Source organism: Physella acuta, unplaced genomic scaffold, assembly GCF_028476545.2.
Source record: "Physella acuta isolate Inbredline_101_S28 unplaced genomic scaffold, ASM2847654v3 ptg000657l, whole genome shotgun sequence".
Classification (NCBI taxonomy): Eukaryota; Metazoa; Mollusca; class Gastropoda; family Physidae; genus Physella; species Physella acuta.
This window is the reverse complement of record NW_026732176.1, coordinates 142,912-161,100: the sequence shown is the minus strand read 5'-3', so window position 1 is coordinate 161,100 and position 18,189 is coordinate 142,912. Positions and strand designations below refer to the sequence as shown.

The window sequence follows — 18,189 nt, the reverse complement described above, 5'->3', positions numbered from 1 at the left end:
CTGGTAGGGGTGGGGGGCAGAAGCGTAGCGAGAGGGGGGCGGGGGGGGGGGACATATATGTCCCCGGGCGCCGACCTTAGGGGGCGCCAAAATGGGTTGGAAAAATAAATTGAAAGGTTGAGGGGGGTGGAAATCGAAAGCTTGATGGGGGGGGGGGTGCAAGTCGAAATCTTGAGAGGGGATAGCAAATGGAAAAATGGAAAAGTTTGTCCCTGGGCGCCGGGAAGGGTCGCTACGCCTCTGGGGGGAGTGACACCATTAAGTGCCGCACCGGGTGGCACCCGAACTCGCTACGCCACTGGGTTAGGTACTATCAGAGCTGGTTCAACTCAAAGCATACTACTCACTTTAATCTGCATTCCAACTGGAGACTTTCGGTTTAGCAGTCGCGCTCTGATGACCCATTAAATGGAATGCAATAATATGTTGATTAGTTTGAGTCATCAAATGAGTGGTGAGAACGTGGATCTTGATAGATGATCTAAATGTTGAAACGCCTACTTAAGAGATGCTAAAACCATCCGAAAGTGCAGGTAAAAATATGGCTTCCAAAGAGACTGAAGAACAATTATCATAATAGAGTACGGCACTCGAGTTTGTGGATTCTAATCTTAAAGACAGTCACAGTAGTATTGATTTTCGCCAGTTATGTTTCGTATTTTGTCTAATACTTACGGACAGATAATAAGGGATTTTAGTTAATGCATTAGTTGACGCAGAAGCGTAGCTAGGGAGGGGGGAGGGGGGGAGGCTGCCCCGCGCGCCGACCCTAGGGGGCACCAAAAGGGGTGGACATTTTTTTAAAACTGATTTTATGCTGCAGTTTTAAATTATAAACAGTCTAAGTTAAGAAATGTAATGGCTACAAGCCTTTACATACTTATTTATCTTGATAGTTTAACTGTCAAATATGTAACATTTAGAAACAGTGATCGGCAAAAATCGCTAGATATGTGTGTGGGGGGGGGGGGCTTTTTCGCGACCAAAATCGTAAAAATTTAAATTAGATTGATTAGTGGTTAAACGTTACCACTTATGAAAAAAAAACCCCAATCGTATTAAAACGTATTGTACGATTTTTTAACCGTAAAAAATGTTGTGACTTTTATCAAGATAGTAAAAGGGGGTGGGCGCTTTTTTTGCTAAATATAATTGCAAGGATTTACACTGGATTGTTGAGGAGATAACCCAGATCGCTTAGAAAAGATTCTATTTTACCAAAGTGCATGGCACGATTAAAACCTGTTCTACGAACCTTGTCTAAGATGATGGGGAGGAGTGTGGGGGTGGGGGCGCTTTTTCGCGAACAAAAATCGCAAGTATTTGTACTGGATTGGTTTTAAAACCTAGAAATAAACTAATGATATCAAAGCGTATTGTGTAACAGTAAAATAAAAAAGTATGGTGGGTGGCCGTGGCACGTTTTTTTCGCCAATGTAAATGGGAAGGATTTACACCGGAACGGTGATTAGATAAATCGTATTACACTAAGACTAAGAGTATAAACCATTTGTATTAGTGTGTAATGTACAATTTCACTAGCCAGTTTTGTTAAGATATGACTCAACTAGTTCTTTGTAGGATTCTTACGATTCGCTCGACTGCAACTTGAAAGATCAGATACTTTTACTTGATTGCATTACATCTTGCCTGGGTCACTGTAGTAAAGAGAATTAAATATCACGGAGTCTTGAATCGCTATCCGATTAATAAAATAGCATACGGTCGGAGCGGTTGGCTGGAAAACAATACTCTTGCCGAAATTTTAAGAGCTAAAAAATAGTATATTGTACAGAATTGATATTTCTTTGATTGCTTTTTTCATCATCGTTCCTTTGTGGCTCCTGGGGAGCAAAGGCAAGTCATAATACTGCAATTTTCATATAGTTAAGGCCACTAAACTTACCAAACGATGTAAAAATGGTACAAAACGACGACTGCTAATGCTTACTTTGTTCAACCTAAATGATAATTTAAAAGTGTAATACACTATTATCGGAATTGTTAAAAAGACAAAGCAAAAAGTAGACCAAATATGCTTGCACCTTTTACAAAGTACACGCTAGTCTAAAGCAGTGTTTTTTTAACCTTTTTGGAGGTACCGAACCCTACCAATTTCATATGCGCCTTCACCGAACCCTTCTTAATAGTTTTATCGTCCAGATAAAATCTTGAAACCTACGAGTCGGGTGTGCGCCATGACCTTCGCCAAAGCACTGAGACTGACTTACCGAACCTCTTGGGTTCGATAGAACAGGTATTAAGAACCACTGATCGAAACTTTTGTGATTTCTTCTTTTTATTCGTTTCGGTTTCATCAAGAGCATAGGCGTAGGCAACACTTCGTTTACTATTTAAAGTGTATAAACATATTTTCTGTTTCAGTCTGACGTGAATAAATCTTTAGGCCCACCAGAACGTGCTCTTGGGATCACACTTAATCAACTGACTGTAAAAACGAGGGGGGGGGATGTGTGTCATAAGCCCTACTCTAACCAGATTTAAAAAAAAAAACTACTAGAAATGTATAGCATAGCCTACATGTCGTAAATGTAAAAGCGGTGTAGTTTGGGAACTCTTGTCTTCAAGGGAGATTACTCTAATAATATATTCAAGATGGGGATCAAAGTTTTGTATCTCAAACGACAAACATCGCAAAAAAGTTCATTTTAGGAGTGTTTTAAGATCATTTACGAATTACAACATCAGATAAGAAAGGTCTAATGTTACTAAAGCTTACACACGTGAACAAGTGAATAGCCGCATAGCCATAGGCCTATTTGGTGTTAAACATTTTGGAGAAAAATATTTTATAAAATTTAGGCAGCTAAATACAAAAATAAATAGGTACCGTAATACTAATAGTGTAATACTAATAGATTAGACTTAGAGAGAATCTAGATTCTAGATCTAGATCTAGTTGTTAGCCCTATTGGTCAAAGCTAGTGACAAAGCAAAGAAATAACCAAATAGCTAAAAATACAGCACATTTAAAATAACACACACGTGAACAAGTCAATAGCCACATAGCCATGGAGCAATTCTTTTTTAACTAATTTAACTGTCTATTTATTTTTGTCTAGATTTATGTTTGGCGATATCTGAACCTTTACCGGTTGGAGAGAAATGAGTCTAAAATTACATTACAAAGCTCCAGGTTATGAGGTCCCTTAAAGTGACTCTTAACACATTCAGATTGTGGCATAATATTGATATTGATAACCTGTTAGATTTAGAATAATGATAAACTTCAAAAAAGTCACTTTACAAAATTAGGGGGGTTGCATCACCTCAGGGCACACATTTTGTCATCTCTTTCATATTTTTACAAATATGTTAAGTTTAATTGCCTCATAACATATTAATCTTGAAACTCTGAAAATTTGAATACAAATTTCCATGTAATAGAGATTTGGCATTGGTTTATATGAAGAACACACAAAATTTGCCCGCGAAATTTACCACCAAATCCTATAGTAACTTTTAATTCAGTAAAAAAATCATAACTTTAAAACGGAATGTCCAATTTTGAAAAAGTAAACTGTTTTGTCTTAATCTGATGTAGCTCTTTAAGATGATATGCTTTTTAACCTAGGTAAATCATTTTGAAAATTTTCTCAAAGTCCCTACCATAGGCCTAAATTGATGTTAAACATGTTGGAGAAAAATATTTTATAAAATAGTTAGATCTAGAATCTAGATCTAGAATTCTAGTCTAGATCTAGTTGTAAGCCCTATTGGTCAAAACTAGTGACAAAGCAAAGAAATAACCAAATAGCTAAAAATCCGGCACATTTAAAATAACAACGGCTACCAATAGTTAGGCTATGAATATTATTATTAATAATTTATTAATAATAATATATAATATTATGGCCTAAATGCCAAATGGACACCAGTGAGTTGACGAAAAATTGACGAAAATCCTTCTGTAATGTTGTTGACATGGAATACAAATGTGCTTTTTTAGTTTTAGGACCATAAAAATCATAAAAGATAGGCTAAAATTTTGTAAAAAAACTTAAGCCTAAAATTAATTCAGAAATTTAATATTTTTGAAGCAATGCTATACAAGTTGCAGATCCAGAGAACTTGAAAATAATGTGTTGAGTTTAAGGCTACATTTCTATTTATTTTCATCAAGCCTAAGTTATAACCTGATGTTTCACTTTCGTAAGACAAACATTGATTGGCTGTTCAGGAACTCCGTGAACGATTTCTGACAGCACCACTTTATAGTTTTTTTGTTTACAAAACTTTGCAGATCAAGTTTTTAAATAACAATGCAAATTTAAACAACATGAGTTTTTCTTTTTTTAGCTCACAATGAGTGCAATAAAATTTATGGTGGCCTATCGATTAGCAGGATGCCATTGTTTAGGTCGCCATTACACATGAAAACCAAATTGTTTTTGCTTTTTTTAAATTTTTATTTAGTTACCGAAAATATTAAAAGCATCAGATACATCCAATCTTTAGTTAAGTCCAAAAAAAACCAGACAGGCAGGATTATTTACATTATTTGTCAACACAACACCATATTAAATGAACACACTGATTAAGTCTGATTAAGAGAATTAAATTATTTCTTTAAGTAATTTGTATTACTTTTAGGCGATAAAATTGTATACATTTCATAGCGTACGTCCCCATAAGTAGATCTGTAGATCTAAATAAAATTTGAATGAAATAGTTCATCTATATATATAATTCTCTTCTGCGAGCCGTTAGAAAACAAGCTGCAAGAGCGCTCCCTAACATCCCCACCCCTACATGATCTTAGTGAGCTGTGGTTCACGCTATGTTTACCTTCGTGGAGTTGGGCTTAGTGACAGCTATTAGGGGCAGATAATTTAGTTTGAAACGATTTTAAACGTGGGGGGAGGGGGGGGGGGTTATGGTCCTTAACGAGCTACTTATAGTGTTTTAAAGAAATATTTTCAGTGTCAGTGTTGGTACTGTCGAATTCACAAATTATGAATTACTGAAAAGTAGAAAAAACAACAACTAAATAGCGGCGTATGTTATGCCGCGGGCCGGCTCGTTTCTTTATATTCTAAAATTGGAAGATGATGCCATTAGTTTTGAACTGTTTTGTGTTCTTTCCAAAGTTTAAAGATGTCACATGTGAAGTCATTGTTTATTTCATTCTTTTCACAAAAATAAATGCTTTTCTGGTTGCATTATTAAAATTGCGTTTCTACATTCGAATATGCCTTAAATTGTATTTCCCTTCTTTAAATAAAATTAAGATTAAATACATTAAATACATTTATAACATTCACCATATATATTATTTTCAACAAAAGCCACTATCTACAAGTTCTCCATATTTAGCTGAACATTCTGATCACAATCGCCTAAAAAACTTGCGGACAGAGAGAGAGAGAGCGAAAAGTGCGAAAATGGACTTTTATATATTAGGATTAATATAGATCTAGAGGTAATCTATCGTTTTAGGTGCGTAAAATCCTCCGAGGCTGGTAATGTGAAAAAATTGCCTCATTGTTAAGACTTTAATAGATGTATATTATGATATATTTTTGTCAAATATTATAGATTACTGAATAATAAAGCAATGGCTAAATATATCAATATAGGTCAGAAATTAACTTTAAACACCAGTGTTTGCGAGCAAGATTTGCTATATATACAGCGGCCACCTGTATATTAGAGTGGTTTCCCCTGAATCTCTAATTATAATTTAGCCAAAAAATTTAAACAAGATGATTGCTAAAATAAATGAGCTTTGTTGCATTGGATGTAAACATTGCTAGATCTAGTCTTTATTTATTACTGAAAAGTTTTAATACATTTATTTAAAAACAGTTACATGAAACTTTGAAACATTTATGTAGCTTTCAAAACTTAAATCCTCCTAAAAATGTGAAATCATAAATTTAATAAGTCAACTTTTTTTCACATTACTAGTCTTGGCTGATTTTACGTACCTTAAACAATAGATTACCATTAAATATAGAAATTTTACACTTCACAGTAAAAAAAAATTGGTATAGACTATTATAGAGTACTATAGAGATCTAGATCTAGAAAACTAGATCCTAGTCTATACGTCTAAGTTTGTTTTATGACATTTTGATTTAATAGGCCTATAGTTAGAAATTCAAATTAGGGTCAGGGCGTAGGCATATGGACTATGGTAGGTACTAGATCTAGATCTAGGTAGGGTAAGGATTTCTGTCACATTACTAAATGAAAATAATTACTATATCTAGTACTAGCTGTGGCCTATTTTAAAATAATTTTTAGTACCTAAAACTAAAATTGATAGTTATTATTTTTATTATTAGATTAGAATCTACCTTTAAATATGTAAATATAGGTTTTTAGGTAGGTAATAGACTTATAGATTTACAATATTTTATAACAAAGATCCAAAAATATTCAAAATATACTCATTTTAGGCCTATTAATATTATTAATTAATATTAATGCTTCTTTATCAACTCATAGCCCTTCTTGAAAATCTCATCAAGGCCTATTAATTTAAAATTAAAAAATTATAAAATAACAGGACTATTAATAATTAACTAGACTTACCTGGTCATCCCTTGGATAACTGTAGGTTTTGGGGGTCATCCATAACATTACGTCTGTCATTTATCATCATAAAATAACCAGACCCCACATTCAAAAAGACGTTTTTTATCTTTTAAAACACCGATTTCAGCTGAGCATAGGTCTGACCGGTTCCATGACAAATGATCTAAGGACAAATGATCTCAGGACAAATGATCTCACGGACAAAAGATACCAGGACAAAATATATCAGGACAAATGATCTCACGGACAAAAGATACCAGGACAAAATATATCAGGACAAATGATATCATGGACAAATGATCTCAGACAAAATATCTCAGAGCGAAATTTTAATAGTATGTACGATGATTTTAGTTGATTAGAACTTTTTTTTTATTGACTGTTAATATGGTTTTTTTTACTTTTTTACGCATAATAATTGTGAGTAAAATGAATTTGTTAAACCTAACAAACCATCAAAAGATTTATTAAACTTTGTCGTAGCATTTGATTCGAAAAAGTAAAAATTATATCAAACTTACTCCTTTAGCCTGAAAGTTGTAATAAATGATAATGTATAAAACAAATATAGTAATGGTAGTTATACAACATTAAGGTTCAAAACTCGCGAAATATTTTTCAAAAATGTGAATGGGTCTTCAGGATCGTAACGTTAAACTATTGTTTTTATTGCATCATCAACACAAACATAACGTTTACGTTTCTTTGCTGGCAGGTAGGCCTACATCAACATGATCACACCTCTCATATACTATGTGATCATTTATTGTGTGAACTCTTGCTCGACATGTCCTAATTTCACATTTTCAAATCTCTTTGCCTTCTTATGGCAAACATAAATTCACCAGAAACTAATGTCCTAAAACCTATCTGCGAGGTAACGAAAGAGGCCATAACTGAGTAATCACCACTAATACTGCCTTGTTTGATGCACACTACGACAAACTTAGCTCCGTGATGACCGCTGTTTGTTTAAATAAGAATTTGTCACCTGATCACTAAGGTGTGACCGACGCATAACTATTGACTGTTGATGCTAGTTGTATTGTCCATGGAGGGCGGATGTCTTTCCCTTAAGGCATGTCTCTGCCATCAACGCAGGCGGCCACCTTGATACAAAGGTGTGTCTTTATTGTTATTTCATTCCTTTTATCTAGTTTCTTCCACCTGACGTGGTAGGATTGTCTCCTGTTTGGCAAGTCCACCTACGCTGTCTATCAAAAACAATCTTTAATCTTCGTATACTATATTACTAATACTAACTTTAAAATGTTTAGTGCAATATGACAAATTTATACGGCAAACATTTCTTACAACAAATTATATAGGCCTATAAACAATATTAAAACATAATAAACAAAACCATATAACAATCAATAAAAAAAATTCAGATCAACTAAAATCATCAACTACACTATTAAAATTTGGTGTGAGATATTTTGTCTGAGATATTTTGTCTGAGATCAATTGTCCGTGGTATCATTTGTCTTGATATATTTTGTCCTGGTATCTTTTGTCCGTGAGATCATTTGTCATTGAGATCATTTGTCCTGAAATCATTTGTCCTGAGATCATTTGTCCTGTCACCGTCTGACCACACTATCCTTTCATATATGATATCACAGGTGACCTATTCAACTCTACTTCAGTGTCCCGCCAAGTCTCAGACAACATGTTTTTATTGTTTAAATAAAAACAATTCTCGTTGAGCATGTCTCTGACAACACTATGCCTTCATATGCTTAGGACAAAGAAGCAGATGAACTCTACTTCATCTGCCCTGTATCCCGCCAAGTTCAGATAGTCAAATTTATCATTAACATCTAAAAAAAAATTGAAAAAAAAAATTATGAAGTATGAAAATTACATTTTTGAGTATTTTATCTCTAAACCATATGAGTTTGTGGGCATTAAGCTTTCCATTGGTACTAAATTTATGAATCTAGCTTTATTAGGAGAAGAGGAATTTTTTTCTTCTATTTAATAAAGGTTGAACTAAAAGAGCAAGGGTCTAAGGTCTCTTAGATCTATATGAATTCTAAAAAAAAAAATTAAGCAAGTGTAAAGTTAAGACATAAATATTTAAACATTTTTATAAATGCAATCAATATATTTTCAAATACTATTTTTAATTTGGTTTTCTAATCAAGATTATTTTTTTTCAGTTTTTTTCTGCAATAATTCATCAATCTAAAGCTATGGAAAACACAAAGGACACTAATGGTATAGTTTGGAAGAGTTCAATTATGGTTAAACAGGAATTGAGTGATGAAATCATAACATTGATGGACATGAAATCAGATGAAACATCAGCTATTTCAAGTTCAGAAAGAGTACAAACAAATATATCAACCCTCTTTTCAAATTCTGAAGATATAAAGCAAAATGTATCAACACAATTTTTAACTGTTAAAGACAAATACTTGGAGGAAACAATGCAATTTTTAGCTTTAGAAGATAAAAATCTTGATAAAACAAAGCCTTTGTTTAATTTAAAAGAGATGAAACAAGATAACCCAACATCATTTTCATCTTCTGAAGACATGAAACCAAATCTATCAACAGCATTTTCAATTTTTGAAGATATAAAACCTGAGATATTAACAATTTCATCTTTGGAGATTGAACAACAAAATGGTTTCAAAGCACAGCAACAACTTTCTTCCCCACCAGATTCAACTGATTTTAAAGAAAATTTTGCAGTTTTAAAATCAAATCTTCAGAATGAATTAAAAGAACTCAAGTTATTGCATACAAAATTGATTGATAATCTCCCAACAGAATATCTGATTAGCAATAAGGGACTGAAGACATACAAGTGTGATATGTGTTGTCAAAGATTTTTCCATTTTGATCATGTTAAACAACACATAAACATTCACACAAGGGTGAATCCATATGGTCATGATTTTCATCAGCAAGAAGTTGTTATGATCAGTCATGTTGAACAAACTAACAAAATAAACCTAGAACAGGTATACAACAAGTCTAGTTTGTCTAAAAAGTTCACTACAAAGTCTAGTTTATCCACACACACAAATATTCATTCTGGAATTAATAAGCCATATGAATGCTATGTGTGTCATAAAAAATATCATATTAAAAATCATTTAGCAAACCATATAAAGATACATTTAGGAGATAGACCATATAAATGTGGTGTGTGTCATAAAAAGTTTGCAAAGAAGAGTAATTTATCTAGACATAAAATAGCTATCCATTCTAGTCTCAAGCCACATGAATGTGATGTTTGTCATAAAAGTTTTGCCCTTAAATCTAGATTATCTACACATAAAAATATTCATTTACCAGAGAGACCATATGAATGTGATGTGTGCCATAAAAAATTTAGGCATAAACATAATTTATCTACACATAAAAATGTTCATTTACCAGAGAGACCATATGAATGTTATGTGTGTCACAAAAAATTTAATCTAAAAAGTCATTTATCTACACATAAAAATATTCATTTACCAGATAGACCATATTATGAATGTGATGTGTGTCATAAAAAATTTAGTCGAAAAAGTACTTTATCTACACATAAAATTATACATTTACCAGAGAGACTATATGAATGTTATGTGTGTCATAAAAAATTTAATCATAAAGGTGAGTTATCAGAGCATAAAAATATTCATTTACCAGATAGACCATATGAATGTGATGTGTGTCACAAAAAATTTAATCATCAAAGTCAATTATCAACACATAAAAATATTCATTTACCAGAGAGACCATATGAATGTGATGTGTGTCATAAAAAATTTAATCGTAAAGGTTATTTATCTACACATAAAAATATTCATTTACCAGAGAGACCATATGAATGTGATGTGTGTCACAAAAAATTTAATTTTAAAGATAGTTTATCTAAGCATAAAAATATTCATTTACCAGAGAGACCATATGAATTTGACATTTATCACAAACATTTCCTCTAAATCTAGTTTATCTATGCACACAAATTTTTACTTAGGACTTGAATGTGTTGTTGGTCATTAAATTCTCTTTCACAAAGATCTTTAATTATCTATATATAAAATTATTGCTTTTTTTTTTTTACTAATACCACATTGTGTAGGCTGAAAACACACCATTAATGTTTGTCATACAGGATATAATACTCTTCATAATATTATTTGTCATACAAAGTATTACAAATGATTAATATTCTATCTAGACAATTCACACAAAGGAAGAAAAACTACATGGAAAGAATTGGTGTCATGAATCTCCATAGCATATTTATTATCTAGTACAAGTTGTTATGGCTAGCTTTGTTTCGGTTTTTTGGAAAATATGATGGCTAAATTCTTATCCTTTACATTACCCATAAAACAATACTAACCACTAATAAACACCAACATTTTAAATGTACAATTATAATTTGATTCATTGAAGTAATATTTACTCTATATTTTTCTTTATTGAATATATTCCATTTTATGTAATTCTAAATTTTGTATAAATAATTATATAACCCATTAAGTTAATCATAATTATGATAATTGAATTGAGCAACAAAATGTATTAATTAATGTAGCTGAAAATGAATGATTAATTTTTTAAGACATACGATACAACTTATTATTATGATTATTAATGATGTAATTCATCTTCAAGACATAATAAATATTTTCAGCTATTAATTAATCAGAAAGCGTTAATTCCGTTTTGTTAGGGTTATTATGATTGGATCGGCTGTTATGATATATAGATCTATATATATATATATATATATATATACATGAATGTATGTGGTTTTTTTTTGTTGATTTGTCTTTATGGCATTACTGCACCTTTCACCTATCGCCATCACACTTTGGGGAGTTGCTGAATAGGTTTCTTTCTGTTTTGAAGGGTTTGGGGGGGGGGGGGGGGGGGAGGAGATTCAATTTCACAAGGGCGGCGCACCGGCAAGGTTCGATGCGATTTGTCTCTATAACACGGTATATAAAAAGTCTGATGCGGTTAGACACCAATCATCCTAGTGCCATAACACTTTGAGGAGTAAAACTGCAACAGGCGCAGCTCACTAAATTAAATCAGGCGCAAACGCGCCTAGTTTCGTGCGATGTTATCATTACCATGCGGTTCATTTCAAGTTGATGTTCAGTGTAGTACTGTGTTATGGCTGCCTCCAGAGCTCAGGCGTCACATGCGGTAAGCTGAATTATTCCTCCAAAAACGGTTTAGTAAAATAAATAATTGACTGGCCAAAATTTAAAATGAAGGATTAGTATTTTATGTACAGTTATGTCAGTACTTTCATCAACTATAAGCGTGTGGAACGATGCTACTCGAAGTTCTGTCAGTATGTTCTTTACAACCACTGTAATAGATTGTTGTTTCTATAATGATACACTGGACGATGACGTCATGTTGATATATCTAGTCTTTAATCAGCTACCGGAAGACACATGACATACCAGGGACATCACTCAAAACAACATTATAAATATAAGACTAATACAAGAAGAGTGAGTTCCCTTGACTTCACAATTCTCAATATATTACATCCCTTACCCTTAGTAAACAACAACACAGCTCTCAATAGAACAAATGATAGTATCCTAAAATCACCAAATATATTGTAACATGAACATTATATGATTTGAATCATTTGGTAGATTACACCCTTACAACAAATGCAAAATATGCTACAACATAATTAAAATACAAAACAATGATGTCAAAGTCCTCTTGACCTTTAAAATCATAGGTCTAACTTATCTGGGACTTTGATTGTCCTGTTTGACCTTCTCAGTAGCTTTTGATTTGGTGACTCGAGATTCTGACCATCTTGACTCTCTAGCTCAGGAAGTCCAGGATCTAAATCATTAATTCCAGAATTTACATTTTCTGACTCTAGACTACTTGGTTCACTCATATCAACAGAACTTGGTTGTGGAACAAACTGAGTTGGTGTGAACCGGTCAGATTTGGTGGGATTGACAGATTCACACTTATTATCTGCACAAGTTATTTTTAACTGGCCTGCATGTCTACGGACAATAAGTCCATTATTTGTTTTTACTTTATAAGACACAGGTCCTGTACATTGAACAATTTGACCTGGCATCCATTTTTCCCCTCTCCCATAATTTCTCAGATACACATTATCATTAACTCCAAATTCTCTCTCAATGGATGTTTTGTCATGATTTACTTTTTGTGTATGTTGATGTTGGGAAACAGACCTTTGAACAGTTGGATGTAGTAGGTCAAGGTGAGTTTTAATTTTCCAACCACACAGCAATTCGCATGGTGCAACATCTGTTGTTATATGAGGAGTTGTGCGGTATTTGGCGAAGAACCTGTTTACTCTTTCCCTGAGAGAAAATTTGTTACCGGTACTCATTTTTACCATAGCGGTTTTGAATATGCCTACCGCTCTTTCAGCCAAACTATTCCCAGCAGGATGATAGGGTGATGTGGTTATATGCTCAATACCATTTGCTACACAAAATAGTTTAAACTCATGAGCAGTGAAACTAGGCCCATTATCTGAAACAATTTGATCAGGTAATCCATGAGTTGAAAATATTTCCTTAAGTTCTATAATGGTATCACTTGCAGTGATTGTGTTCATGATTTTAACTTCTAACCACTTAGAATGTGAATCAATAACAATTAAGAACATTTTGTTCATGAAGGGTCCTGCAAAGTCTTTATGGATACGTTTCCATGGTTCGATTGGCCAATCCCAGTTTTGCAAAGGTGCTGTAGCTGGTTGATTTGAATGTTGTGCACAGCTTGAACAAAGCTTTACATATTTTTCAATATCAGCATCCATATGTGGCCACCAGAACCACGAGCGTGCAAGACTCTTCATTTTGGAAGAACCAAGATGAGTATCGTGTAAAGTTCTTAAAACTTCTTTTTGTAACATTATGGGGATAATAACCCTTGACCTCCATAGTACACATCCATCTTCTAGACTTAACTCTATATTTCTTATTTTATATGGGCTTAAATCATCATTCACTGACTCTTCATGCCAACCATTCTTACAGTACTCATATACTTTTATCAAGCACTCATCTTTTTGTGTTTCTCTTTTAACATCATTCACATTTATATTGGAGTTATCCATGATAGTGAAAAGAACAAATACATCTTCTGGTACATAACTAAGGCTTTGGTTTTTTAAAGGTAAACGACAAAGACTGTCTGCACTATTCTCAGATCCAGTTTTGTATTTCAATTCATAATTGTATGCGGCTAGTGAGATAGCCCATCTTTGAACCCTTGGTGAGGCATGCTCAGGCAGGGGTTTGTTTTCCCCAAACAAACCCAGCAATGGCTTATGACCTGTAAAGATGGTGAACTTCCTACCAAACAGAAACTTGTGAAATTTCTTAATACCAAAAATGATGCCTAAGCCTTCCCTATCTAACTGAGAATAATTTTTCTCAGACTGGTTTAAAGATCTACTGGCAAAAGCAATGGGTCTGTCACCATTTTCATCTATGTGGGATAAAACTGCTCCTACACCATCTGGTGAAGCATCACATGTTAAGATAAGTCTTTTCCCTGGGTCATAGTGAGTTAGCAAAGTGTCGGAAGACAAAGCTTCTTTTGCTGCATTAAAAGCAGCATCTTGTTGTTTACCCCAGTGCCAAGTTGCATTTTTCTGCAGCAGCTTGTACAGTGGTGATAGTTTACCAGACAGATTCCCTATGAACTTCGCATAGTAATTTATCAAGCCCAAAAAAGCTCTTAGCTGTTGGGTATTTTCAGGTTTGGGTGCTTCTTTAATGGCTTTTGTTTTCTCGGGTTGAGGTCTGAGACCCTGCTTGCTCAAAATATAACGAAGAAAACTAATATCTGTCAGCATGAATTGACATTTATCTTTGTTTATCTTTTAACCCTATTTACCAACTATTTTCAAGACTTTATCAAGTGTTTTAAGATGTTCAGTGTCATTGTTACCAGTTATGTATACATTGTCAAAGTAAACACAAACATTTGGAATGTCCTGAAAAATACTGTCCATGACAGCCTGGAAGATTCCAGGGCCAGATGATATACCAAAACATAGTCTTTCATATTGGTAGAGTCCCTTATGTGTGTTTATTGTCGTATAGACTTTTGAATCTGGATGAAGTTCTAGTTGAGTGTAAGCATGACTAAAGTCTAATTCAGTGAATTTGTCTCCTCCTGCCAAGTTCAAAGAAATTTCCTCAATGTTAGGAATAAGGTACTTATTTAGCTCTATTTGCTTATTCAGTGTAGCTTTATAGTCTTCACAAATTCTTACAGAACCATCCTTCCTTAACACTGGCACAATGGGCGTTGCCCAATCGGAATAGTCTACCTTCTTTATGATGCCATTAGATTCCAATCTACTTAGCTCGTTTTCAATTTTATCCCTCATTGCATAAGGTGGAACTCTAGCTTTGCAGTATCTTAGATTTGTGTCTTTAATGCTTATCTTCACTGTCCTATCATTTAGTAATCCTGAACTACCAAAGACACCTTCATTTTCAGATATAACTTTATCTATTGAAGTAAAACTAGATTCTCTTGCTTTGTTCACTGAAAATATATTCCCCCAGTCTAACTTAAGATCAACTAACCAGTTCCTACCTAGTAATGGTGGTCCATTTCCTTCAACCACAAGAAGAGGAAGTTTAACACTTTGACCATTATAGCTTACGAGCTGACCCGCGGCGTATCATACGCCGCTATTTAGTTGTTTTGTTTTCTACTTTTCAGTAATTCATAATTTGTGAATTCGACAGTACCAAAGCTGCCACTGAAAATATTTGCTTTACAATACTAACCCACCCCCCCTTTCCCCTAACCCCGACCCCCGACCCTTCCCCCCCCCTCTCCCACCGTGAAAGCAGCCTTCTCTTAGTTACCTCCTTGAAGTTTAAAATCGTTTCAAACTAAATTATCTGCCCCTAATAGCCGTCACTAAACCCTGCGCTACGATATGTAAACATTTAGTTTGACTACAACTCACCAAACCATGTGGGGGTGGGGTGGGGGTGGAAGTGATAGTGATATAGAGAAAGAGAGGGGACTGTAAGGCGCGCTTTGCAGCTTGTTTTCTGACGGCTCGCAGAGGAGAATTATATATATAGATAGGAACTATACACTCTCCTATCACCGGAACATTGTCACCTGTGTATGTTGTTAGGCACTTGTGACATGGTTGTAGAGGCGATGATTCTCCTGTGACAGCGTCAATGTCCTTTGTGATGACGGTTAGAGATGCTCCAGTGTCAAGTTGGAAGATGATGCTCTTACCGTTGATACCAACTGGTACGTTGATGGGAGTATGACTTGTTGATTTCACAGAGAACAGGTTGAACTCCGGCTGCGAATCAGTTTGAGCATTTTCACAGGTAGAGTGGTTCATTGGTTGGGTTAGGCTGTCTTGGTGAGAGTTAACATAGTGCTGCCTTTGGTTGCGGTACTGTCTTGACTGGCTAGATCTAGCAACAGACGAAGACTTCGCAAAGCAGGCCTTGGCAATGTGACCTTGCTTACTGCACTTATAACAAGTTGCTGACTTGAACTTGCATTGATGAGATGCATGGGGACCGTTGCATCGATGACATTTTTGATAATTATTACTAGATTTAGATCTAGGCTTTGAACGTGCAGGCTGTTTAGCATAAGTTGAAATGCTCTGATGGGGTTGGTGTTTGTTGACTAACCTGCTGTCTACTGCATGGATCCCCGAGGGCTTTAGATATCTGGCCGCATCTGATGACTGCTGGAATGAAGTTGCAAGTTGTATTGCTTTTTCCAATGTTAGATCTGACTCGAAAAGTAACTTTCTTTGAACATCAGGGCTGTTTACACCTGTCACAAACTTTTCACATAGTCTGTCAGACAGCGTGTCGCCGAATTTACAGAATCTACTTAGATGACGTAAAGCAGCAACATATTCTGATATTGATTCGTTTGGTTGACGAGTCCTACCGTCAAATCTGGCTCTACATAGGAACTTTGATGGTGAGGGCGCATGGTGGTCTGTTAGCAGTTTGCTCAGCTCGTTAAAGCTCTTGGTAGCTGGACTAGCTGGTGCGCATAAGTCCTTTAATAGCCTAAATTGTTGAGGCCCTATGACTGTTAACAAAACAGCTCTCTTTTTGGCTTCTATCGTCACGTCGTTAGCTTCAAGGTAAAAGCTTAACCTATTTAGATAATCATGAATGGTTTCGTCATTCGAATTAAATTCTTTTATCTGGCCATACAGCGCCATTATCCTAGAAATACTTAGCCAATATGCTCTTTTTAGTGGATTGATCCCATCCTTGTCGCCAATTGTAATAGATTGTGTTTTATTAATGACACACTGGACGATAGAGCCACGTTGATGTATCTAGACTTTATTCAGCTACCGGAAGACACATGACATACCAGGGACATCACTCAAAACAACATTATAAATATAAGACTAATACAAGAAGAGTGAGTTCCCTTGACTTCACAATTCTCAATATATTACAACCACCTCGTTGATTGCTTGAACAAACTCAAAGGCGTAATTCTTACTTCGCCAACTGTCTGGTATAGAAACATACTTCGCCATGTGGTTATGAATCAGTTGTTCCGACAGAATTGAGGCGTTTATCCTAATGGCGAGAAGAGCATTATCAATTAGGATTCGAACTTGATCCGCGTTTGAACGCCGACACTCATTTTGTTAAATTCGTTCTTCTCGCTCAGTGTTAGTTTCACCCAGCAGACGTTTAAGGCTAGTCCCATTTAAGCAACATTTTCTACGTGAACACGAGACAATAAATGACGTTTACAGTAGTCAAGTTTCCATGACTTCCAACGCTTTCCCATGACAAATTCGTTGTCTCTGTTGGTTTTGTTACAAATACTAGCAGCACAGAACTTACACTTCAGTCCAATCTCATCGGAATTTTCATAGATGCTTCCTTATTCAACTGAAACATTCTTTGAATCTGGCGTACTGGTTGTTACTTTAACTTTGAGCCATTCCAGTTTAAACGAATTCCTAGCATTTTTTTTTTGCTGCATTGTTTTACCGCTTGTTACTCACATTTTTCTTTTCAACATTTTCAAATAGCACAGAGAAGTAAACTTTTATTCCTTATATACCAAACCAGTTTGTAAACACTGAAACAGTTCGATCCAGGTGTACGTAATGGTCCCAATAATTGGATATATAGTATATAAATCCTTAAACCAAACAGAGCAAAAACACATCCACCTTTAGTAACGTAGAATTTGCATCTGACTTGGGTAAATCGTCAAAGTATCAAGGAGGTGTGTGGGGGTTGGAAGATGGGGGAGGGCAGTGGCAATAAAAAAAAACCTTGCATGGTCAGATAGTAGCCGCAATCCATTTCAGGTATTAGGTGTCAGCTACGGTCAGTTTTGGGGTAAACCATTAAATCAATCAGAGGGAGTGTCACCCAGACATCAGATCGGAACCCGCCCCGCTCAATTTAGAGTGAAGTCATTAACTAGACCTGTGGTATGACAACCGAGGTCACTCCCTCCCCCCAGTCAATGAAACCTGTGGTTTCTGTTTATGCCCCAAAACGCAAAGACTGTTCGTTTAACAAAACAGGCACTAAAAATGTAGCTTTATTCAAGCCACTGGCCTCAAATTTTCTAGTG

The 18,189-nt window shown here is 34.9% G+C and overlaps 1 protein-coding gene across 1 annotated transcript; it reads left to right on the top strand.

Moving 5' to 3' along the window:
* Positions 1-2,617: 2,617 nt before the first annotated feature.
* LOC131948660 (zinc finger protein 883-like) lies at positions 2,618-11,107 on the top strand. Its single transcript, XM_059310286.1, has 2 exons — positions 2,618-2,718; positions 8,730-11,107. The coding sequence occupies exon 2, from the start codon at positions 8,763-8,765 to the stop codon at positions 10,509-10,511; it is 1,749 nt and encodes a 582-aa protein (XP_059166269.1). The 5' UTR covers positions 2,618-2,718; positions 8,730-8,762; the 3' UTR covers positions 10,512-11,107.
* Positions 11,108-18,189: the final 7,082 nt, after the last annotated feature.